Genomic DNA, 23,451 nt, shown 5'->3' with positions numbered 1-23,451 from the left:
CGGCCGTTAGCGGCTCTACGCGCGCGCCGCTCCCCGCCCCGGCGCTTCCCGCCTTGGCCCCGTGAGGGCGCTGAGGGGGCGAGAGCCGCCGTTCCCTCAGCCCCGCCGGGCAGGGCCCGCACCGCCGCCGCTTCCCCCCCTGCGGAGAACCGCGCGTTCCCGTTCTGGAGCGTTGCATCTGTGCTCCGACCTCCTGCTTCCTCCTCCTCCCGCCCTTTGCGGTTTCTCCAGTGCCTGCCTGCGCTTTGCCTCAGCCTCTTTACCCCCCCGCGTCACTCTCATTAGCTGTGTAATTTACTCCCTGCCTCAGTTACACTAGTTCCATCGCTGAGATCTGGCTGCAAGCTGGAAATTTTCTGTCAAAATGTGCTAACAAGTCCTCACTCGCGGGAAGGATCCCTTTTTTTGGCGCTCCTTGGCTTTGCTGTGTTTCAGGCAGCTTCCTTACCTGTGCCTCAGCTGCCCGAGGTGAGGATTAGCATTGCAAGGCAGAGCAGAGGCATGACCTGCGCTGGCGTTTGCACCATCGTCGTTATGTCAGGTCTGTGCAGAGTACGCCGAGAGGTAATAAACAGAAGCTCTTCCTGCCTACCTCTTGATGTGCTCTTGCTCCAAGTTGGTTTCTTTGGGTTTTTTTTGGCTAGGCCTGTGGATGGTGGAGTGGTGTGGTTTGGTTTTTTTTTTCTTCACCCAAATCCCTCTACTTTCCCTTCACTTAAGGTACAACTCCTCAGTTCCCTTCCCTACCTATTCTTATTTTCTTTTCTGCCATAAGTATGCTTTCTACAAGCTGTCTCCAAATACACCACAGAACTTTTCATCTGTAGCCTCTTGCCCAGGCAGCTTCTCATCGTTTTCTACATGTAATCCTTACTCGCGTGCTGCCAACCTTTCTCCCTCCATCTGTGTTTTTACCATTTGAAGACCATACAGGCACTAACGCATTTATTTGGGCCCTGTGGTACCTTTTATCCCTCCTGTGGACGGGAAGCACTTTTTAGGAGCACTTACACCATTCAAAGCACCGTGGAGGTGTCTCGTTTCTGCAATAGTGCCTTGACTCTTTCTTGTCTAAGCTTTTTCCAACTTTTTTTCCCCCCATAGGTGGCTGCTGCAACAGCGTACTACACCCGAGAGCATCGCCTTCCAAAGCCAAGCTGTTGTGACCAAGGCCTGGCCTTGCTCAGTGTCGTCTTCTCCACTCCAGATTATCTCCCTGATGCTTTGCTTTCCTACAGTCCTTTGTCTCCTGCGCCGAACAGCCCTGGAAGTGCCTTAGCCAGATGGCTCCACTTTGCTAAACATTCCTGTCTTGCTTGTGAGTGCGAAACGACGACCATGCAGCTGCAGAAAAATGTGTTCTTTGGCTTTTCCCCCCTTGCGGTGCCTCTCTGGCAGGAGGGGAGGGATTGGAAGGTGGAGGAGAGGGGAGCGAGAGGGAATGTGCTCCTTTACTGCTGGCTTTTAAGACACCAAGAAGGAAAAGATGAAATCACCCCAGCGGCCCTCCCCTTGCTCACTGCAAAACCCCAGCACCTGCGTTGGCTGAGCCACAGAGCTACACTGAGATGCGAGCAGAGGAGGAGAAAAGCTTTTGTTGTCTCCTTCCCTGTTTTTTAATCTCAAAATCCACCCCAGAGGGGAGCTGCGGGCCCTGCGCATTCCTTAGCAGCCACACGCCTGCCTGACCAGGGTGGGCTCCTGCAAAAATGCCACGCCTGGGGAAGGCGGCGGGATCAAAACCCGCTGCTCGCTCTCCTCTCCCCTCCGCCCCGTTTTTTGGGGGGGTTCGTGTCATCTGTGTCCCCCTCCCCGTTCCCTCAGTACTGCCCGCGGTGTGTGACAGGAGCCGCCTTCGAGGGAGGATGCACAGGAGGAAGGGAACAGTGCAGGACAGGGAAATCCAACCTCAGGGAGTCTCACTTCAGCGGGGGGCTGCTGTCAGGGTGAACTGGGGTTGTGTAGAGTGCTATCATCATCATCAAATACTTTTAATAAGCACTTTAAATAAGTACTGAGCATTTTCAATGCCTTTCCTGCCCTCCCAGGTGCAGGAAAGTAGGATTCCAACTGGTTCGTGGATTTTTTTATTTTCCCCCCTAAAGTCATTCAATGTGATTACATCTTTCTGCAGCCCTAGAGCTTTTAGAAATTTGCCTGCAGCTTTGGGTTTTGCCTGTACAGTGCAGCTTGCCGTTTAAACCAGATCATTTAGACATATTGCTACTGTTCCCAAGGAGGAGCTGTAAAATTTGCATGTCAAGAGATTTACCGTTTCCACCCTGTATCCAGAGCAATGCCACGTGTTCCTGTTGCTCTGTTAGAAACAAGAAACCTGTTGTGCTTCTCTTTTAAATGCACCTGGTCACAACAACTCCATTCCAGGGGTCACAAGCCCCTCTGGTAACTTTCTTACCCTACATCAACTCGTATTTTCCCCATTTTGCTACATTTTTTACTTAAAGTGAACGCTTTTGTATTTAATAAGCACCCCCCCTGTGCTGCTTAACAGCTACCTGCCACATATGGTACCAAACACAAGATTATTATTACCTTTTTTTATTACCTTTGTGCGCCTTTATACGTTGAGATCAGCTTCTGCCGATAATGTTCTCAACCCCGCTGGCTAAGTGAGCGCAGCGTCTTTGTCGCCAAATTCTGGTTTAGTGTTGGCCTGCAGCTCCAAACTTCAGCTCTGATTATATTTAAGCCTTGCTTCTGGTGTCACTACCCCAAGTTTTTGGCGTGTTTTTTCCTTTTCCATTTTTAACTCAACTTTTGCATTTGTTTTTATAAAGAAAGACTTTTATACATTTTTGGCCCACAGTCCGCCTGCCTCAGGGAGAATTTCATCCTTTTTCCCTTTCGTCCCGTGTCCGATCGCCAGCAGGCTGGGGAGCTCCTTCCCGTTGCCTCACTTTCATCCCTAAAGCTCCACATTCTGCTGCTGCTTCTTCAGCTTCTCGTGCTTTGAAAAACAAATATTCCCTGAGAAGCCATCGTCGAATTTAAATTGAGTCGTGTGCTTCTTACCTTTAGGTCTGTTTATCCCTGAACGTGTATCCGAAGGGAGTTATTTCGGTTTGATGGGATCGCTCGAGCAGGACCCTGACGCTTCTGCCTTGAAGTTCCCGGTCAGCCGGCAGCGTTGACGCTGTTTGCAGCTTGACCCGCCGGATTTGCACAGGGAGCGCTGCCGAGTACAACTATCCCATAACCACCACAGAAACAAAACATTTAATTAAGGTGGGTCTCGCCTCCATACATCGCTTCCCACTCGCGGAGCCACACGCAGGCTTCCAGGGGCCTTTCGCCTGCCGCACACGGAAGCATTCGGTGGTGCGGGACTTCCCTGTTACGCAGTGCTGTCGCCCTTCCCACAGTCCCCCACACAAGTTTTGTCTTTACGCTTGAGCTGCTTTTTACTCTGGATTTTTTTCCCCTTTACATCTCCAGTAGAAATATGGACTTTCAGAAGAGATGAGGTGACAGCCTTTAACCACAGCTTTCCGCTCTGGTTCACTTTACCAAAGACACACGTCCAGCGATCACCAGATAATAATTTTGTCTCTGTACTTTCCCGGCGTCGCCCTACACCACCTCCCAGCTGATCTCTGTTGCTGCCCCTCTCACAGCTACCCTTAAGGCTAAGCCGGTTAGGTTTATCTTTTCAAACCCTTTCCCTTTTCCAGGGGTATTCTGTTCAGCAGTGCACCCATTTTTGTATCAGTTCCTAGCAAATGAATAAAAACACGCTTAAATATACCAAAGTTTGCTCCGTTCTGGAACAAATACATGCTAGAAACGCCGCTGGAGCTGACAGAAATTTGGAGCAGGAAAATGTTGTGGACTAAGCAGCCTCCACGGGCTGCTGCTTTTCTAGAGACACTCGAATTTGAAATAGATCCTCATTGCTAACGAGGCCGATGCTGTCACCGCTGGGAGACCAGTGGCTGGAAGTTGTCATTTTTTTTTCTATAGCACTTTCGGCATTACAGTAGTGATTTATTTTACCCAAAGCAGGCAAGTGGAAACGACAGCTCCCCTAAGCCAAGGAGAAGTTGAAGTCCACCAGCTCAGCGTTTCACACTGGGACAACACACCTCTCCCCAAGCCGCACATCCCGGCAGTTAGCATCTGGCAGCGGGAATTTGCTAAATTCCTTTGCTCTCCGAGCCAAACACCGTTTCAGATTAAAATTGGTTAGTAGCGGGTTGCAGCGCGGAGCACGCAGCGGCCGTTCCCTTTGCCCGGGCAGGTAATAACTCACAACACCTCCCGGCTGGGATGCTTTTGTGGCCACAAAAAGCTCATTTTTGGCTGCCGCGCGTGCACTGTACGCCCCTGCGATCAGCAGCACGCCCGGCGCATGCAGCAGCCTGGCCGGCCTCCGCGCTGGGTCCTGCGGCCGTAAGAGAGCAGCGCCCTGCCAGCGCGCCTTGCTGGGCGGGCAGAAAACCTTCGGGTTGAGCAGGAATTTAAAGCATTTTTGGCGATGGCTCCTGCTTGAAGCCTACGGTCAGCTTTAGCGCTGGCTCGCTCGTCGCTCCGTGGGAAATCTTGTCGACTGGCTTTTCTTCGAGATGTGTCAGCCACAGCTCAGGCTCCTGCTCAAAATATCCACCTTGTGATGCCGGAGGAAGCCTGAAGAGTCAGATGCGCTTCCTTGGAGGATGGGTAAAACACTCGACTCCCGTTTTGCAGCAAAGGTGCGTGAAATTCCTCGCGTTTGACGATCACAGTGTACGAAGACACCCAAAGCAGGAGAAAGGAGCTGCGCGCTGCGCCCATCGCCATAAATTCACACAGCGGTGTTGCCGCAACCCCGCAGAGCACTGAAGAGGCCGAGCGCCCGCTCCCTTCTCAGGCCGGCCGCTTTTGGTGAAGTACGCCGTTTCCCAGCACAACTCGCTCGCACACAAACGGGAGATGGCCGGGACTGACAGATTGTTCACTTTAGTCCGTCTTTAACGGCGCAGAGCACTTGCACCAGGCGTTATTTCAGAATAGCTTATTCTGCAACACTGAAATGACCGATTTTCCTTCACAGGTCAGACCTGAAGGTACCAGCTGCATCTGCAGAGATGACCTTTTCGGCTCCCTTCCGGCTGTTGTCTGTAACGCTGTGATAAAACACTTCTGACAGTGCTCCACACCATGTTCGCTAATGCCCTGTACCCCGCGAGCTTAGTACAGCTCTGCTTTGTGACAAAATCTGCTGTTAAACCTTGCAGGGGGCTGCAACAAGACAACCAAGCCTGCAAAAGCCAGGCTTTACTGTTCTCTCCGCTCGCTCAGCAATACAAGGATTTCCTAACGGAAAGCATCGATTGCCTGCCCCAAGCCCCCTCTCTCCCCTTTCCAATTTGCAACCGCAGCACAGCCATCCCTGCAGCTGGGACAGCAACTGCACCCTTGGACAAATTCCCCTTTGGAAAGCACTGAATGGAGCGGGAGCTGGTTTTATTTCTGTCGCTGTTTCAGCACAATTTAGCAGCTGGAGATGAGGAAGAAAAACCGGTGCCACGTGACCAAAGCTTTCCACAGACCACCGTCGGCCGTCCCTACAGCAGCATTTGAAATAAGCAGGAGTTATTTCGGCAAACCACAGTTCCGTGATGGTTACCTGCGGGTGGCAAGCGGAGCCCCTTGGAAAATACAAGGGTAGACAACTTCTAGTGAAGTTTTCTCGGATATCGGCAGGGATTTAGTCACGCTGCTGGAAGCCGAGTAGGCTAATCGATCTCTTGCTGCGGTCGTTTGCCCATCGCCGTGGTGTTCCGGCAACGGCTCCTTGCGGGTCACCTATCCACAGAGCTGTGCGGCCAAGCAGGACCCTCTGGGCCGAAGCCTCCTCACCCCCAGCCTCCATCCTATGGTTGTTGCAGCTTGCACGTGGCCCCCAGGCCACATCAAACTGTTGCTCAGCTTCTATCAGTGCATGACGTCTCGTGCAAGCCTCCGGGTTGGCACCTTATTAAAAGAAAGTGGCGTGCGAAGAGCTCACGCTCCTGCTGACGCTGCTTGGCTGGAGATGCCGCTCAGTTGGCCTAGGATCAGGGAGCAGCAGAGGGCCAACGTCTTCCTAAGAGCAGAAAGGCCAAGCTCTCCCTGCCAGACCGACTGCGCAAAGCGGGAGCTCAGGGCGCTTACCCGCCTGAACATCTCCCGACGGCTTCATCCCCACGTAGCGCACGGCAGCCCTGACCGAACTCCTGCCCCGCGGCATCTCACCACCCTCACGTACCGACCTGCGGCCACCAGCCGACTCGCCTGAAGGCAGTTCAGTGCCTCGAGGCCAGAGGTGTTGGATCTAAGGGCATGAAACCATCCTGGGGGTGCTGATTTTAAGCTTACCACCCCCAAAGCTAAACCCTCTCGCGTCTGTAAAATGGTATCAAGCGAGCAGCGCCAGGGGCATGGTTGTAAGAGCTTTTCTGCTCTGCAGCGAATGCTTCTGACAACCAGCTTCAGGTCCCTTCGTCCGTAAAAACGACTCACGCTGGAACGAAACGCAGCAGGAACAATCACCGCCACCCTTTTGGCAACGAGATGCTGACATCTGCAATTGGTTTTAAATGTTTTCAGGATGCTCAGCGAGTTAACAGGATTTTTAAGAGGCCCTGTTTTTCCTGTATCAGAAAAAAACGGTCTATAGGGTTGGAACCAAAATCTCTGTGGGTCGCAGGAACGCAGCAAAGACCAGTGTAAGTTACTACCAGCTTAAACCGCCTGGTGCACACTAAAAACCATCCCTGCAGAGGAATCCGAGCCTCTCCTGCCGCATGGCCTCTTTGGCTACCAGCTTCTGCACCAGGGCAAAAGGTTTTTCCAGACACCGAGGTCTGCTCCTGCACCTGAGGCTTCTTGAGAAAATAAGGGGAAAACCTGAACGTGTTAACACACGCAGACAGAGCGCAACATCTGGTATCGGTGTAATTCCCTGACCTCGTTCACAGAAATGGCTGCTCCATTTCTGAAAACACTTTCCTAGAGAGAAACCAGCCTTAGGCAGACACCTGGCCTGGGAATTTTCTGCTTGACTTCTCCAGGTTTGGGGACGTTTTCAGCAATAAAGAGAAACAAGGACGTAAGCGATGCATCTGCCGCTCCTTGCCCGTGCCTTTGATAGTGCGCACAGCCTCAGCGCAAGAAGGGCTCCCAGCAGTGGAAATGGCTTCTAACGCAGCTCTTTCCTGCCGAGCCGCATTAACTCCCTGCCGCGCTCACCAGCCTGCCCAGAGGTGTTTAAAGGCCTTACAGGACCAAGCCTGGGAAGAAAAAAAAATCCATCAGACCCAAACCTTTTGTATTCTTGGGGGAAATTTGCTGTCCTCCCTGCTTCGGCTTTGCTGTCACGTTAGGCAGGAGTAACCACAGCTCATCTCTCCTCGCTCACGTAAAACGAGGCTCCCACAAATCACATTCCCATGGGAACCTCTTTTAATTAATTATCTCCTTTTCCATTTCATGGATCTCTTAGGTTTTTTGTCTTTTAATACAAGAAGATGTGTTGCAAAGATCTTCCAGGACCCCGGGCTGCATCCTGAGAAGCCACAACTGCCTGCAAACCTGTGCTGATCTACAAAGCGACTGAGAAGCAACCACACCTCGGTATGGGTGCAGGTAAGCAAGCGGCACGCGGCATGCGGCAACCAGTGGCAGGGGAGCGGAGGAAGCCGTTTCAGTCCAAGACTGGTGGCAGATACGCTCCTTGCGGTGACATTTGTGGGAAGCTGAGCCTCAGGGTAACACACTCACAGCTGGAGACCTCGAGGTCTCGTGCAGAAACTGCTCACAGCACTCCACGTGAAGCTTAACTGATCTAGCTTAAGAGAACGCAAAGCTTGCCGTGCTGCAAACCCGCCTTTTCAGAGCCTTTGGGTAATTCTGAAAAAAAAACCAAACCTTAAAACTTTTGAAAACTCCCTTCCTGGTATTTGCAGGACACCGACAGGGCAAGCTCTCACCCCGCTGGAACATTTAACGTTAGAAGGCTCAAACAAGGAGGGGAGAGACTTCCTCAGCTCTCTACCCACACGCTCACCCTTCCCATGCTCTCCGGCCACTGGTTTTCCAACTCTTTCAGCCAAAAGACTCCCAAACAAGTTTCCCTGCCCTGATGCACTTTGATTCACATCCCTGTTCAAAGGCTCTAGCGATTGCTTCCTTTCCGATTCAAGGCAATCAATAAATACAGCACAGCCCTGGCACAGCACGGCTCTGGTGTCACACGCATTCCCGGCAGGGTCCGACACTGCCCATCCTCAGAGAGGAAATGCCTCAGGTGCACACCCCGACTTGGCAAATATTTGGCCTCGTTTACACACAACCTCACATCCATTTAATTCAATTCTTTAACTGCTACAAACCATCACGTACCCGCTCACGTTCTGGCCCCAAAAATGACTCTTGCGAGAAGAGCACCCACACGACCTTCTGCAGAGGTTTACCACGCGCCCCTCGAGACCCGCTGGGTGGGGCTTTTCCGTGCGGATGAGCCTTTCGGAGATCTTGGGAGCGCCCGTCGCCAAACCGCTGGGCCCAACTGCGAGGCCGGGAGGGGAAGCGGCTGAGGACGAGGAGTCACTGGATGGCGTACAAGCACATACATACATATGCATATATTAAGGGTGAGAATATTTTTTTCTTTTTTTTTTTTTTTAACAAAACATCAGAGAAAAGTGTTTTATTGTTACTAAAAAAAAAAAAAAAACCAAACAATGCTCTAGTGTTTTAGGCCATGGATTCTCTAGCTCAGATTCATGGCGTGGAACACATGGTAACAGGGAAAGCGTCTCGTGGACATCTCCCCTCCAGCCACAACCAGGCACCCTCCTCCCTTCCCCGTGGTGATCAAATAACATCCTTATGCAAGTACAGCAATTGTTTACATGTAAAAGTAAGATTAGGAAAGTATTTAATGTATTTGTAGCTTTTTTTTTTTTCTCTTGTGTTTTTCCTGTTGTTTTTTTTTAAAAAAAAGTGATTTAGCAGCTGGAAAGAAAAAGACAGCATCATGTGAGCAGCTAGTGCTGCACAGACCACCAGCAAATGCTCCACAGGTTACTCGCGGTCCACGGACCACAGTTCACAAACTACGTTTTAGGGCTTCACAAACTTTGCAGACTGTGTTACGGCAGATGCTTCTTCACAGTGAGAGCCAGCAGGTCATCTTTGGTTGTTGAAGAGAGACACACAAGAGACTTAACGTACTCAGCAGCAGCTCAGTCTGGAGGACTGCGCGGCAGCGGGGCGCGGTTGAGGTCCCTTTGGGCACGCAGAAAACACGCGCTCCGACTGCACTGCAAAGCGACCGCTGTTAACCTGTACCCGGGCTGCACTCAGACTTCGGGCACCGTCACGGGGTGGGCAGAGCCGGGCAGAGCACCACGTCGCTTGTTCCACCTCTTGACTCGCGTAGGGCGCTTTCGTTTTCACCCGTACGGGTCTTTGGGTTCCTTAGGCACAGCGAGGCAACAGGCAGACGCAAAGGGCAGCGGCGGAAGCTGGGCAGCAACGGACGCGCGAGCCGTGGCGAAGGGCTGTCGGTTCTCTCCTCGAGAGGCTGCCACCTCCGGAGCTACCAGGGTCCCAAGTCCCCAGGACGACGCCACCGATCCAAGTCACACGAGAGACAACCGCGGCCGCGCGGCTGGAAAAACCGGGCTGGGATCGGGCACCGACCGCCCCGAGGTCGCCTCCCAGCCTTGCGGCAACGCGCTGGGAACCAAACGCACCTACGCGGTACAGCAGCCCAGCCTGCTGCTCGTCGGCCGTTAAGTTCTCTCTGCAGAAAAGGTCTCCCAAGCAGCAACCCCCCCCCCTTTTTTTTTTTCCTTTTTTTTTTTTTTCTTTAAAACAACAATTGCTCTCACCCCTCTTTTTTTGGTAGACACACATACATACACACACTATATGTACACAATTTGGAACCGAGGATCTACGCAACGGAAAGGAAGCCAGCACCGCTCAGAGATGGTGCACACATTCAGCAGCTGTCAAAGGAGAAGTCGTTTTACTTTCTTTTAAACTTGCAATGTTTGTCTTTATTTTGTTCTTTATATTTTGAAAGTGAAAAGAAATAGTATTGAGTCAATTTCTTTTTTTCTTTTTTTAAATATTTGTTCTATGTATTTACAGGCCTTAAAGTTGCTCTAAAGGTTCTGAAAGTATCACTAGTACTTTTTCCCCACGGTAGCACTGTTTCGAATGAGTTACTTTCGGAGCACTCTGGTCCGCAGCGGTTTTCTCAAATGCATTTCCTTCCGTTCCAAGGTTATGTACGTTTTGATTACTATTTTCTTTTTAAATTTCTGAAGCAAGCTGAGAGGCAGGCAGAAAAATCTGATGACAATTAGAAAAAAAAAAAAAAAAAAAAAAATCGATCTCTTCCTCATCTAGCTTACCCCAACCCCCTTGAAAGTTTTGTCTATTTATCATGCTTTGAAACAAAACTGAGGTGCATATGAAGGGGAGGGAAATTTATTTCTCTGCTTTTGTTCTACTATACAATTTGTTTACAGAAACTGCAAATTTAAAAATTACACTGGCATTTGCAGTCCTTAAAATAATAAATTAAAAGTTTTCAACTTTTTTTTTTTTTTTTTGCTAAACAGATTTGTTTCGCTTTGTGTTTTTGTAAGTATGAGTCCTTGTTTAAAAAGAAAAGAAAAAAAAAGATTAAAACAGAAAATATTTTCTATAAATAATACACGTGTTTTGGTTTAGTGCTCCCGCCCTCAGGTTTGACTTTTTTTTTTTTTTCAAGTACCTTTTTTCCTCCATGATCACCTTTGTGTTTATCTATTTTTACCTCTCCCACTCGTGCATGTGTGGGGGAAGGGGGGGGTCTGCGCGAGAATTGGCCTTGCTGCACTGTGATTGGCGAAGACGTGAAACTTTTTAAAAAAATACTTAAATTGTTTCTTTTTTTTTTTCTCTCTCTCTGTATTTTAAGTTTTAATTATCCTCCGACTCCTCTTCGGCCTCCCGTAGCCACGTGAAGAATGCTGTGACAGATTTTAGCGCTACTCCTTTCCCATTCTGCTCCGCTGGGTCCTTGCTGCTTTCCCACTTGTAGAAGGCATCCTCCGATATTACCTCCTCATCATACAGGCAATCAAAAAACATCCGCAACAAATCTGCAATAATGGAATAAGGGGAGAGAACAGCTGTTAGCGCTGCGCAGTTTAAGGCAGCGGACAAAGACGCGGTTACGGATAAGGGGATTAACGTGACCTTTAATGCCAGAGATGCAGATACAAGTAAAAGGAAGGTCTGTTGCTGAGTTATTGCTTCCTGACTGGTTACACGCAGCTGAGAGGGAAAACGGGTCCCTCTGATGCCGTCGGATAACACAGGCTCCGCAGAAAAGGGAAAGCTGGGAAAGCAGCCGTGGGAATGTATTATCTAGGGATTGGCCGGCAAACCTAATCCACAGCAGCCCGTCCTCCTCTCGCTGGACCATGCAACCTGGCAGCCTGGCTCCTCTCCAAAACCCGATTTTTCACGGCTCAGCAGGAGGGATAACGAACGACTAGCGCCTTAAAGCTAAGGACAATCGAGTCGGGTGGCTTTGGGCACTCTGATTTTGTGCTGCAGACTCCCTGGGAATCCCTGTTTCTTTGGCAACTCCCTCGCCTCTTTTCCAACAGCAGTTTTCTGCGGCGTCTCTGGGGCAAGACTCATCAGTTGTCCAACTAATTTTATTCCCTCCAAGTCCGCAGACAGCTGTGGTGCAGCAACGCACAATTACAACGCCCGGTGCTCTCACATGTCCCGCTGTTGTAAACTCAACAGATTATTTTTTACTGCTCTTTTTTTTCCTCTCTTTTTATCAACAGAGGTTTGTCCTTCCTTCTGCACGGCTGCTTACAGGAGCAACCAAGAGAAGAGCTGGCCTCTGGCCAAGCATTTCGGGACCCGCACTGCTCTAAAAGCTGGAATCCGGACAAGCAGAAACCACCGTACGCTGTTTTCTCTCATCTGCTACGTACAAAGGTAAGGAAAAGCACATCCCCTTCCAGTTTCTACCGCTAGACTTTACCCTCGCAGAAACAACCTTTCCGTACGCTGTCAGGGTTCCCCAGCACAGAGGCAACACTTACTAGGAGGCTGATCAAGTTTTACTATTGATGCTTGTAGTGCATAAAGTGCTTGTAGTTCCTTCTCCGTGTCTGAGTCTAGGTACTTGAGTAAGATCGGCACTCTCTGTTTGATAACAGCAGTGTCCACACAGAAGCTAGAAGAGTCCGCTGAGGGGAAGAGAAGAAAACAGGGTCAGCTGTGGTACACGGCAGCAGGGGCGCATCTTTTATCGCCTTTATTTATTCACGTAGAAACCACAGGTACAGGTTAGCGTGGAGAGAAAAGAGGACGAGAAACAACACGAAGGTATTTCTGATCAATGGCTTTTTCTGGAAGTCTTGGGTCTTCCAGTTCCCCAAATTCAACCAGCACCCGCAGCGACCCTGGCCCTAACCGGCCTGCGGACACACGCAGAATTACAGCCTTACTTTGCAGTGCAAATCGGTGTGTTTCCACAGACAGCTGGATGTCCCAAGTGCGTACAATGGCTAGGACTAAAATTTCAGTTATATAGACGGGTTTAGAAAATTTTATCTTTCTCTAAAAATACTAAGGCAGAAACAGAATCATAAGCTGCACATGACAGAGGAAATCAGGAATATATTAAAAATACACATTACAAATCCACCAGCAACACGGATAAACTATTCAGCAGCTTTTAAGTAGATCAGGCAACATAATTAAGTGATATTTTGAAAACAAAAGGGAAAAAAAAACCTCCATTAGAGGCAAGGTCAAAACGTAAACCAGAAGAAGATGTTCCTGGTACACATCAGGGAACCCCTACACAGCCGTAATCAAATCCTGTGTCGTTTCGCCATTGACACTAGGTGGCATCGAAAGGTTCTGTTCTCAGGGAGAAGAAAGGGGCTGGGCTGCCCTTCCCCTGGCAACAAGATGAAGTTCAGACCATTCTCTGCACCGAGCGTGACTCTCACAGCTAAGAGCAGAACCGGGTGCTTTACGAGCACAAGTTTTTGCCTCACCAGATGCCAACAGTGAAGTTAAAGAAAACAAAGCGAACTGCCCAGATGTTTCTGGCTGCAGCGCTTTATTCAAGCCCCCCCCCGAGGGTCTGAGGCTCACGCGTCTGACGTGAGAGCCCCCCCTTTTCCTCCATTTCCAGCTGACTGCCGTACATTCAAGTAATCCACACGAACCGTCTTTCCAAAATTGCAACTTTGGACCTAAAGCTATTAACACGACAGAGACGCAGGCTGGCTTCTCTTCTGCAGCCCACGCTTCCACCTCGCACGTGGCAATCCGCGACGGCAGAGCGCCCACGCGTACTTGCTGACACAGGAGTGGAAATGCTAATTACCTTAATAAGGTCTAACGCCTTTCCACCTTCACTAGAAAAATCAATGAACAATCAATCTGGCATTGCTCAGAGCCGCCTGAAACGTCTGCTCGAGCCAGGTCACCGGGACACGCCAGGGCCTCGAGAGCACCGTAACCGGCAAAGCGCCTGGCTGTCGCAGGGGGAGCGCTAGACATCCCGCTCTCGAGCGCTAGAATTCAATACGGTGCAAAAGCCTTAGTGTGTGATAAAAAACAGCCTCAGCGGAGGGAAAAGTGATAGAAACCTGCAAAACATCAAATAACTCTTTGCGCGTTTGGTTTGTACGGTGTTTACGTTGCAAGTTACTCACCTATAATAGCTGCTTTACAAACTGCTGTCATTAAAGCTCTAAGGAATGTAGGTGAACTCATCTGGCTTTCATCTAGATTAGCCTGAAATCAAGAGTAAACGGACCAGTTAAAAACACGCCGCTGCATGAGAGCAACCATTTCCAAACTCCGCTGCTGAATCTGGCAGCAAGTTCAAGGTCAGCAAAAGCCGCTGCGGTAGAAATCCCCCTCACCCTGCTGCAAAAACTCAGCTTTCCCGTTCACTTCTTGAAACTAGCTCAGGTACGTCACCACGCAACAACAGTTCTCATACAAGCGATACACCATTTCACTGCTCCCCCAACCAGTCGATTGTCTCGACAAACAAACCAAACCAACAATGCTTGGCTTTTACAACGCCCTTATACATTTTCTAAGAGTTTTAGGCTTTTTCAACAAATTTTACAGCATGCTCCTTGGGTGGAGATTTGTTTGCTTGTAGAAGGAATTCAGAGCATGGCTACGTAACTTGTCCAAGGCTACAAAGAGCCTGGGGGTGTCCCCACATTTTCAGTGCTGCTTTCATTCCACTCTCGACTTCTCTAACGGCCGCAGAAAAATGACATTTCTAACACGTTGCTCCAGCAACAGAAATAACTGAAATGAAGCTGACCGCGATTTAGCCGTAAGCACAGATCTAAATGAATCAGGTTGGGTATAATTTCAGACACCAGATTAAATATCTGGCTTAAAGGATGCAGCCAGAGATAGGGGGCAAAAGATCAGTGGGTTGACAGGGCTTTTTTTTTTTTTTTCCTTTTCTTTATTTTCTCTTACAGAGCCTGGCCCAATGCACTGGGAAAGGCACGGCTGCCCTCGATGTTTTTGCAGCGTGGCAGGGCACGCAGTTGGGCAGGGGGGAATTTGGTAGGTCATGTTGCAAAAAGCAAGGAGAAGCTTTTATCCCGTATTTTGGGAAGCAAGAATGTAGCGGTGCGCTCGGTCTAAAATGTAGTAAGTAGCCAGAAGCGGCGTATTCAGTGTCAAAAAGTCTACAGTATTTAAAAGGCAGTTACACGGCTGTATGTTATTATAGCTAAAATTCTTTCTTCCTAAAGCTGATTATGTTTTAGATTTTAATTCTTTGGAAGCGTTGATTGCACAGACCTAATCATCGTGGTGTTTGAAGGAGCCTGCAGAGATGCTCCTTTAGATGAGAAAATATTGACAAAAGCAGTTAACGAACTGTGCAGGGAGGGTGAAAACAGTCTTTGTACCTCTACCCAGTCAAAGATTTGTTCATCGTTCGCCTTGTCCTCAACAATGAGTTTTTCTAGCTGCTTGTTCAGCTCTTCCGCAGAGAGTTCTTTCTCTGAAAGTGCTTCTGAGGAACTGGAACAGTCGGACTCCGTGAAGTCCAACTTCTGCAACGTCGGAAGTGATGAGGAGAATTAGTTAAATATACTTTCCTGTGCTGAATTATACCAAATCAAGGCAGCAAGCTACGCTTCCTTCTGCTTTCTGGCATCTTTCAGCTGCTACGTTATCATGACAACAATTTATACACTTTTTCTGTTCCAAAGATTATAAAGCATTTTACAAACACGTGGGAACTACATTATCCAGCAAAGACAACCAGGCGTCTCGGAGCAACTCCAGCCCCGCACCACACGAGCGTGCACAAAATAAAGCGCATGTTGCTCAACTAAAACGACGGGGAGCTGGAACGCAATTACCAGGGCTGGCGTTCGCTCAAAGAAACTGCAACTAACGCCCCAATTCGCTGCAAAATGTGACAGAGGATCTACAGTCCCCTCACCAAGCCCCAGGCCTTGGTAATCCATTTCATTTCCTGCAGCGCAGCACTTCCTAAGTGCTAAAAGAGGGCAGCGGATCACTTGGAGCTCCAACGGGAGACCTCCAGCTTCTTCCTTAGGAGTACCAACTGGCAAGAGCTGCCAGTCCTGGCTGCTCTCGGCTGCGAAACCCCCCGGGGATTGTAATACAAGGTGGGATGAGTGAACAATTGCTGCCATTTATTCTGGCCCTTCTGCAGATCGTCTGTCCTTGCTGCAAAACTCCTTCTTGAGTTCATTCCCCCCAGGGTGGAGAAAGAGATCTCCCAGAGGAAGCCAGCCGACGGGAGATGTGTGCCTGGGATCGGAGGGAACAAGCCCGCCCTCCCGGAGTTTCAGAAAGGAGGTGCTGAAGTAACCTAACCCCAGCTTGGTGAGGGAGACACTTCGCCCCACATCCCACACCCACTGTACGTAAGGATGGAATGGAAGAGGATGAACAAGCGGGACGTGGGGCCGAAAATCAGCGTGCCAAAATCATTAAGCAAACGCTTGCTCTGAACTCACTTGTTCCATGAGAAAGGTATGTACATCCTCCCCTTCGAGTAAGTAGTCCTTCCAACTGAGGCCAGTCTCCCTCCATAAGGCTCCCACTTTCTTATGGCTCTAAAACACAAACAGTTTGTTCATTTTAAAGACTTGAGAGACAACCGGGGGAGCTTACACAAGCCGGAGCGGTGCAGCTGTGTCAAGAGAAATAAAGAACTGTTCAGCCACCAAACACGATGAAGTGAACACGTCTGGAAATCCCGTGCAAGAGAAATCATACGCGCAGTCCTGCCACAGGTACACACGTCTCGTCAAGGGGTCAAGTGCCACGGTGGTGGGTAATAGACAAGGCATAACGTGACACGGGGGGGGGGGGGCTGCAACAACTTCGGCCAGAGAGTACCGATGAGAAGTGACACATCGGAAGAAGGCACTTTCCCACGGCCCTGACACAGAGCTGGCAGTGAGATGACTTAGATTCTTCTCCTGACTCTGTCATTAACTTGCTCTGTGACTCATTCTCCCCCTGCCTTGACATTAAGGCACTGGCAAATTAGCTACTTGCAGAAAATAATGATTTACATGGCTGTTTTCTGTGCAGAGATCAAGCCTCAAATTCAGGTACATAATACCAAGTTCAGCCTTCAATTCCTAGAATTTAGTGCAAGCCTTGAGAAAAGCTCCTTCGCAGCGCACACAGTTCCACGTTCCGCATCCCCTGATGTCACGCTGACCTGTTGGTATCCCGCCTAAGACGGCGTATGGACAACTCTGACAAGAATAAAAACACTAGTGACAACCAGCTCCTCTCGCCCAAACGCTCTGCAAAGACCTTTACCTTACAGCACCTGCACGAGGGAGGTCACTGCGTAGCCTACGTGAAGCGCTGGTAAAAGCAGCCTGATTTTTAGTTTACCACGCCGATTACAATTTTAAGTTTAATACGGCAGATCAGTAAGAGCTAATTGTGCATAGTTCCTGCTACGATTCATCAGGATCTGAATTAGATGACTGATATCACGTTGAAATACCCGAGTCCAAGTACTGGCCTGGAGAAGATCAAATGAGAAAGCTGGGGCAGAAACAGAAACCCAAGCCTGTGCCTCAGCCCCCAGAGCACGGCAGCTTTTCTTTCAAAGAACAGAGAAAAATAAATGGAAGTCGACTGTCCAAACAAGCACGAGGCTAAAATAAATCAATAAAAAGTCACTATTTGCACTGCCAGACGGAAACGCTCCTGGAACATTCACAGCCTTATTTGAATGCATGCTTTTTAAAAAAAAAAAAAAAAAAAAAAAAAAAAAAAAAAAGGCAAGTGAGGGATTTTACAGGGCTTAAAATAGACGCTATCCAAAGTGCAGTATTTAGCTGGGTTGGGGAAAAAAAAAAGACAAAAAAATGGAGACAGAGTTATAGGGAAACCACCAAACTGTTTGGACACACAACTGTGAAATACCTAAGAGAGCTCTAGAAGTTACAGGGTGAAAAGGTGTCACTACCCCTAGCGATGGGTGAATCTTAAAGAGTTGGCAGGTTTAGTTTGGATAAGCACCCAGAAGTCTGAGCGGCCATCTGAAGCTTATCCGAACCCTCAGAACCTCTCCGGTCTGCAAGAACAGCTCTCTCGCAAGACTTCCAGCACTTGCTGCTTCTGGTCAGCCCAGAAATACCTGGAGAATGTCCCTCTTGCAGTATGTCAGCACTCTAGCTTCTGGAAGAAGCCAGGTGCAAAGGTACCTGCAAAAGGGAAAAGCGATAAGAAAAAAAATAAAAAAGTTAACTTTTTGGAACCTCGCAAGGCTCGGTTTGAAACTGGGGATGAAGAGGCAGGTTTCCTAGGTTATCTGGACTGGCTGGCCCATCCCTAAATATCTTCACGTGGGAAACGTGTAGGCTTCATGCATAAACGCGTACTCGCTGCATCCAGCTCCCACCTACGAACGCTACGCCCGGACACTTACCATTTGTTTGCATAGAAGGTGCAAGATTTCAGCAAGCAAGATGCCGGCTCTTCCCACAGGAAGCAAAGGTTTGCTAAATTCTCTAGAATGAAAGAAAACCAGATATTTTTCCTTATAATTTGAATTTTGCAACGCAAGGCAAGGGGCAGGGATCTAACTGAGGCAGGAAATCACCTTTCACTTCTGCCAGGGGTGAAGGATTTGGTCTAGCTAGCACTGCCGACAAAACGGACTTCAGCCACGCACTGCACGTGCCGCAGCAGGGCGGATTACAAAGCCTTTATTTTTAGCTAACATCAAATCCACTCATTTTTGTGGGACACTGCGTTTGGGCAGCAGGACCCTTTTTGGGGAAAAAGGCTATTATTTTCTTAGTACGCTACTTACAGGGAAAGGGAACCATTCAATCGGCTTCTAGTTAATCCCCAAATACATAAGGACACGTACAAAATCCAGCAACTCTGGTCCTGGAAGCAGTTTTCAGTCTTGCAGGCAAGGATTCGCACCCGCGTAAGGCAATGCCCGGGAGGCAGTTATTACACCCCGAGACATAACGACTCCTGCGCGACACCTTGCTCTCCTCAAATCTGATTGTCAGAGCCTCGGTGTGGTCTCGAAGGACTCCAACTGTACAACACTGGGGTGTTTTTTAGCCCAGCTGAAACAAACAGGATCGAAGTGGATTTACGGATAAAACTTTTACCCCTGAACGGCGACTACAGAGCAGCAAGCTCCCTTCCCACCACAGCTTTCAGTCGGGTGCAAGTCCCGAACGATGCGCGGCAAGCCTTTTATCAGCTCGTACGAGCAGCTGAGCCCCTAACGCTGCTCCTCTTTTATCTACTGATGGGAACCACGCTGTGAAAATACTACGGCGTAGCCAGGCAGACAGCTCAGCTCGACCGACGCTGGAAAAGAGCAGCGTTGCTTACTGTATAAGTTCTCTCATAGAGATTCCTCCTTCTTTTAACATGGGGGTCACCAACTCAGCTAGGTACAACCAAATATGGGGTATATCTATGGCCATATCGTCCGCCATCTCCAAGGTATCTGAAAAACTTGAGGAAAAGGAAAGAAAAATGTTGAGCATTAAAGATAATTTAATTTGAGACTTTAATTTGAGCAAATCTGCACTTTAAAAATCCTTTGTTACAGGGGGGAGAAAGAAGGGGGGAGAAAGAAGGGGGGAGAAAGAAGGGGGGAGAAAGAAGGGGGGAGGTAACATCAAACCCTATTGTCATCTTATGTTTTCAGTGCTTCAGAACTGCCAGGAGCGAATTTCTCTACGCAATAACGTGGAGGGTATGTGGAAAAGGCATCGCCTTCTGTAAAACCAGCAGATACATCCAGGAAAGCTCCATTTACAGTAGTTCTTATAGCCCAGTAATAAACCATTTGCTAACTAGTAAAACCTGTAAAAGAAGTATTTTTGTCTATAAATATAAAACATCCAATAACTGGAGCCTTCTTAAAAAATCCAAACGTTTACAAAAGGGGGATTAATACTAACAGAAGTCCAAATGTAAGGTAATCAGCAAAATGTCTGCAAGTATGTAAAATAACACAAGGAAAAGAAGTTCCGTACAGCAGAGGGAGGCTTCCACCCAGAACAGAAAACGTGGCAGGATGAATTACAAAACTTGCTCCCCAACTCTGGACAGAGTTTCCAGAATCGCTCAAAACTCCTCTTTCCGATACAAGCCTCGTAGGTGGCTTCGCTTCCCACGCCTGGTACAAGACGACCATTTTTCTGGCTCTCCTGCCAGTCTTCATCATGATTCATTTCTCCCTCAAAGCCCTGAACGTTCTGGGGTCCAGTTTAGTGACTATAAACGCGTGTTTTCTCTCGTGCTTCAAAACCAGAAACTGTCTCCTTTGCTTTGTTCTTTACACCTCCTCTGCTGCTAGTTCAACCTGGGTTCGTCCAAGTGTTTCGGCCAGAGATTGGTTTCCTGTTGTGTACCTCTCCAGCCTTGCGCTGTGACCAGTACTCACCCCGTAACCCCTAATTACACCGTCATTTGTCTTGTGTGAATAAGTACAGCGGTTTTGGGTGTTCTTCTCATGTGCCCGCCGAACACCACTTGCCCTTTCGTCATCTTCAGGAGCTGTTTCATTTTGTTTATGCCACATTCAGACCGCACATCCCACTATTTCATCAAGATCCTACTTATTTGGCATCACCACCACTTATCCGTGCTCCAGGAACCACTGGAACGGCTTTAATCACAATCCATTATGGAAATGTATCACTTCAAACGAGTCGTTTTGACCATCAGTGACTGCGTGGACACAGACAAGTGTACTCCCTGTGGATATATGGTTTTTTACTGCTGTTCCATATGGTTTTGAACTCAGGCCGCCTAAACTTTTTTCCTGTGAGCCGCTGGATTGCATCATGATGAAATCCGCTGCCAGACACGGCACAGGGAGGCCACCATCGTAGCGGTCAGCGGCACCGAGCGAAATGCGACTCAAATAAAAGCAGCAAGACGGAGCTGACTACCCAGGAACTCGGTCTCTGAAAGCATTGCTCCATCTGCCCGTTCGCTGGCTGCTTTTCGCGGTCATCCCCGTTTTAACCATCCTGCTCTAAGCCCCAGCGAGGACTGCGCGGTGCCAGGGCCCTCCTTGGGAACACGGGCCCTTTTACAACTGGACACCAGTTCAAATCCAGGCTGGGGAACACAAAGCCCAGAGAGCTGACATGAACCAGCAGCCGAAACTCAGATCTCCTGCGGAAGGTCTAACCCATCTAGTACCACGTCTGGCGCGCACTCTCCTTCTCAGCCCCTGAGGACACGTCCGCTCCTTGAAGTTGAGTTGTCCTGAGAAATTACGTTGTATGGGCGAAGGCTGTTTTACCGGTGGGAGAGCGGCTGCGGTTCTGTGGATGCACGGGACTTCAGGCTACACAGCTTCCAGGCGTTAAGGGCACGTGAAGATTTTTGACTTCTTCCTCCTCTTTTGATCGGATTCAGTCATTTGCCAAAAGGCAAACGTTGACAAATGCATCACAGACCAGAAATCAGGCACATTTAAATGTACACCTACGTATTTGCTTAGCAATAAATACTTGTATAAATACGAAAATATTTACATTCACTAAAGCATCCGAAATACTTAAAACTATATTACAATAATTATATTACTTATGAATACACCCAGGCAGAAATGCTCCTTCAAAAAGCATGCGTGGAGGAGGCAGGACACCAAAGCAAGGGGGGCAATCGTTGCTCTCTGACACCTTTGCAACGAACACTGAAGGGAAGTACGGGTTTCTAGGCGCAGAATACCAACCCCTTGAAGAAATCCTGCTTGCTCAGCTTTCCCGCCTGCACCAACTGGTGTAATAACTGGCCCATGTGATCCCTGGTGATCTGGCTCCTCTCGAGCGTCGACTCCACTCCCACTCGCACGAAAACAGGCAGCAGGTTCTGGGCGCTCAGCTCCTCCACGCACTGCATCGCTTCCTGTTCGAACGACACACGGGATCATTCGCCTGAACTGCAAACATCGAGAAACGGGGCAGAAGGCTATTTTCTACTACGAGATAGCTTAGGGTGCACAGCGTGGCCCCCGGTACGCGGGATGGGGATTTTTTTGACGGCAGGTCAAGAGACTGCTAGCCTGGGGTTTGGAAACGAATATTTAGTGAAGCCGCCAGGCAAAGGCGCTGAACGAGGCTGCGGAACCTCGTCACAAATCACCACTGAGCTGGCAGTAGAATAATGAGAATTTATACCAGGCAGGCAACAGAATTTTTAAAATACACAACCAGGCTCCAGGGTACAGTTCGGCCGCTCAGTGAAAGGACAGGGATTGTCTTCTGGATGCCACCAAAACGCCTATTATTTCATCAACGATCAAGCCCAGTCAAACAGAGGACATGAGGTTAGATTCATCGCTGATCTGATCTGGCACAGAAATGCCGGTGTTACAAACCCACGCCATATAAAGAGGCAGAAAATAGGTGGGGAGCATTTGGAGGAAAATTTCCCCCTTCTACTTTCTGGCACGTGCATTTTGTAACCTAAGCAAATAAACCGCTCTTAAATAGAGACTTTCAGAGAAGCGCTCAATGTCACACTTCAAAAATCTCCACTGTCACCAGCAAAGATCTTCCACTGACGGCCTGGGTTCAGCCCAATGCATCTCAGCGGCCTTCCTGACTAAAGGCATTTGCGCCGTGTCTTAGGTTATGCCTTTAGTTATCAAGAACTGGCAGCCCCAGGTGCATTTTTAGAGCCCCAAATGGCTATTTTGCCGCAGGTCACAAGCCTGGTGGTCCCCGACCGCACGCTGGGGTCAGACGTGCCCGACGGATCCGATGAACGTGCCACTGGTCGACCCTGCGGTCACTCGGCGCCATCGTGCAGCTCAGCAGTTTTAATTATCAGTCAGGTTAAATACCGAAGACCAAACTAATGAGAAGCGGCTGTTCCTCTGCCGCGTACTACAGTAACACACTCGCGTACGGCCTTATTAATGTGAGTTTAAGCTGAATTAGTCAGCAGCTTTGTCGCACGCTGCATTTGAAGAGCGCTGAGAATCTACAGTTCTCAGGTAACCCCTACTGCAAACGAGCTGCCTCAATCTGATGTACTTTTACCAGAGGCGCGTTTGGCTAACACAGGTCAACTCCATTTCCCTCCAGCCATAAAAAGATGTCATTGTATTTGCAAGACCAGAAACTGAAGCAGCCCCTCAGCCCCAGACATCCAGGGGTTAGGGCTTTGAAGTCTACTGCAAAAAGCAAAAGGACGGGAGACTCCTTTGCGAGCCAGCCCCGCTGCCCCGACTCCTCCTGCTGGGGTCTGCCAGGCCAGCAAGCTGGGGGACACTGCGAAGCAAAGCGTATTTTTTTTTTCCTCTCCAAACCAGGATTTAATAATTTCGCCTGATAACCAGACGTGAGCCCAAAACAATCCATCATAAGAATATTCCTCTTTCCGATTTTACTTGGAGGCCCTATGAAGTGCAAGCAGCAACTCTGCTTTCAGGGTGCCAAACTAGGAACTCCCTGGTGCTGCCATTTCAAACGTGGCAGGTTTTTAAAATTTATTTCAGCAAAAGATCAAACCAATCGGCTTCGCAGTGCGGGCAACTCGTCTTGCTAACTCCCTGGACAAGCTAAAAATCCATTTACAAGGGAAACAGAATTTCAACCTTTAACTAGGAAGTGATGACAGCTGCTCAGTAATTTTCAATGTTTATTAAAAATACTCTGGAGTGGTTTGTTCAATATTTAGTATTGCTTTATCTGCCTCCAGATCAGAACAGCACATGCTTTGGTAACTGAATGAAAAACTCAGTTTATTTTCCCACTAGCTTTTCTGCTTCCAAAATTGCTGTAATTATGGAGCTGCTCAGTGATTCATGACAGATACGCATACATCTTGCTACTTAAAACATACAAGCTGGGCCATTTTTCCTATTACTGG

At 48.9% G+C, this 23,451-nt stretch overlaps 1 protein-coding gene and 1 long non-coding RNA gene across 19 annotated transcripts in view; one reads left to right on the top strand and one right to left on the bottom strand.

The window, feature by feature from the left end:
• Positions 1–15: 15 nt before the first annotated feature.
• On the top strand, positions 16–17,493 carry LOC148056001 (uncharacterized). Of its 2 annotated transcripts, XR_015704398.1 has the most exons (8): positions 16–564; positions 1,105–1,318; positions 3,040–3,246; positions 7,484–7,626; positions 7,947–8,633; positions 11,847–12,003; positions 15,285–16,080; positions 16,179–17,493. It is a non-coding gene; the product is annotated as an uncharacterized LOC148056001 (long non-coding RNA). The 2 variants fall into 2 exon arrangements; XR_015704399.1 differs by lacking the exon at positions 1,105–1,318 and having other exon boundaries at positions 7,484–8,633.
• EIF4G3 (eukaryotic translation initiation factor 4 gamma 3) overlaps positions 8,615–23,451 on the bottom strand; it is a 149,787-nt gene continuing 134,950 nt past the window's right edge. For all 17 annotated transcript variants that reach the window (XM_087755685.1, XM_087755689.1, XM_087755678.1 and 14 more), the window contains 8 exons: positions 21,308–21,480; positions 18,940–19,065; positions 18,008–18,089; positions 16,065–16,163; positions 14,979–15,125; positions 13,743–13,824; positions 12,111–12,257; positions 8,615–11,144 (listed from right to left, as the gene is read on the bottom strand). In XM_087755685.1, coding sequence (XP_087611811.1) covers positions 10,963–11,144; positions 12,111–12,257; positions 13,743–13,824; positions 14,979–15,125; positions 16,065–16,163; positions 18,008–18,089; positions 18,940–19,065; positions 21,308–21,480 — 1,038 coding nt within the window. In that variant the 3' untranslated portion in view covers positions 8,615–10,962. The remainder of the gene's footprint in view (positions 11,145–12,110; positions 12,258–13,742; positions 13,825–14,978; positions 15,126–16,064; positions 16,164–18,007; positions 18,090–18,939; positions 19,066–21,307; positions 21,481–23,451) is intronic.

Source organism: Nipponia nippon, unplaced genomic scaffold, assembly GCF_047370975.1.
Source record: "Nipponia nippon isolate SJK-2023a ecotype South Korea unplaced genomic scaffold, ASM4737097v1 scaffold_19, whole genome shotgun sequence".
Lineage (NCBI taxonomy): Eukaryota > Metazoa > Chordata > Aves > Pelecaniformes > Threskiornithidae > Nipponia > Nipponia nippon.
Note: the sequence above shows the minus strand (reverse complement) of the source record. Positions and strands in the feature narration are given on the sequence as shown.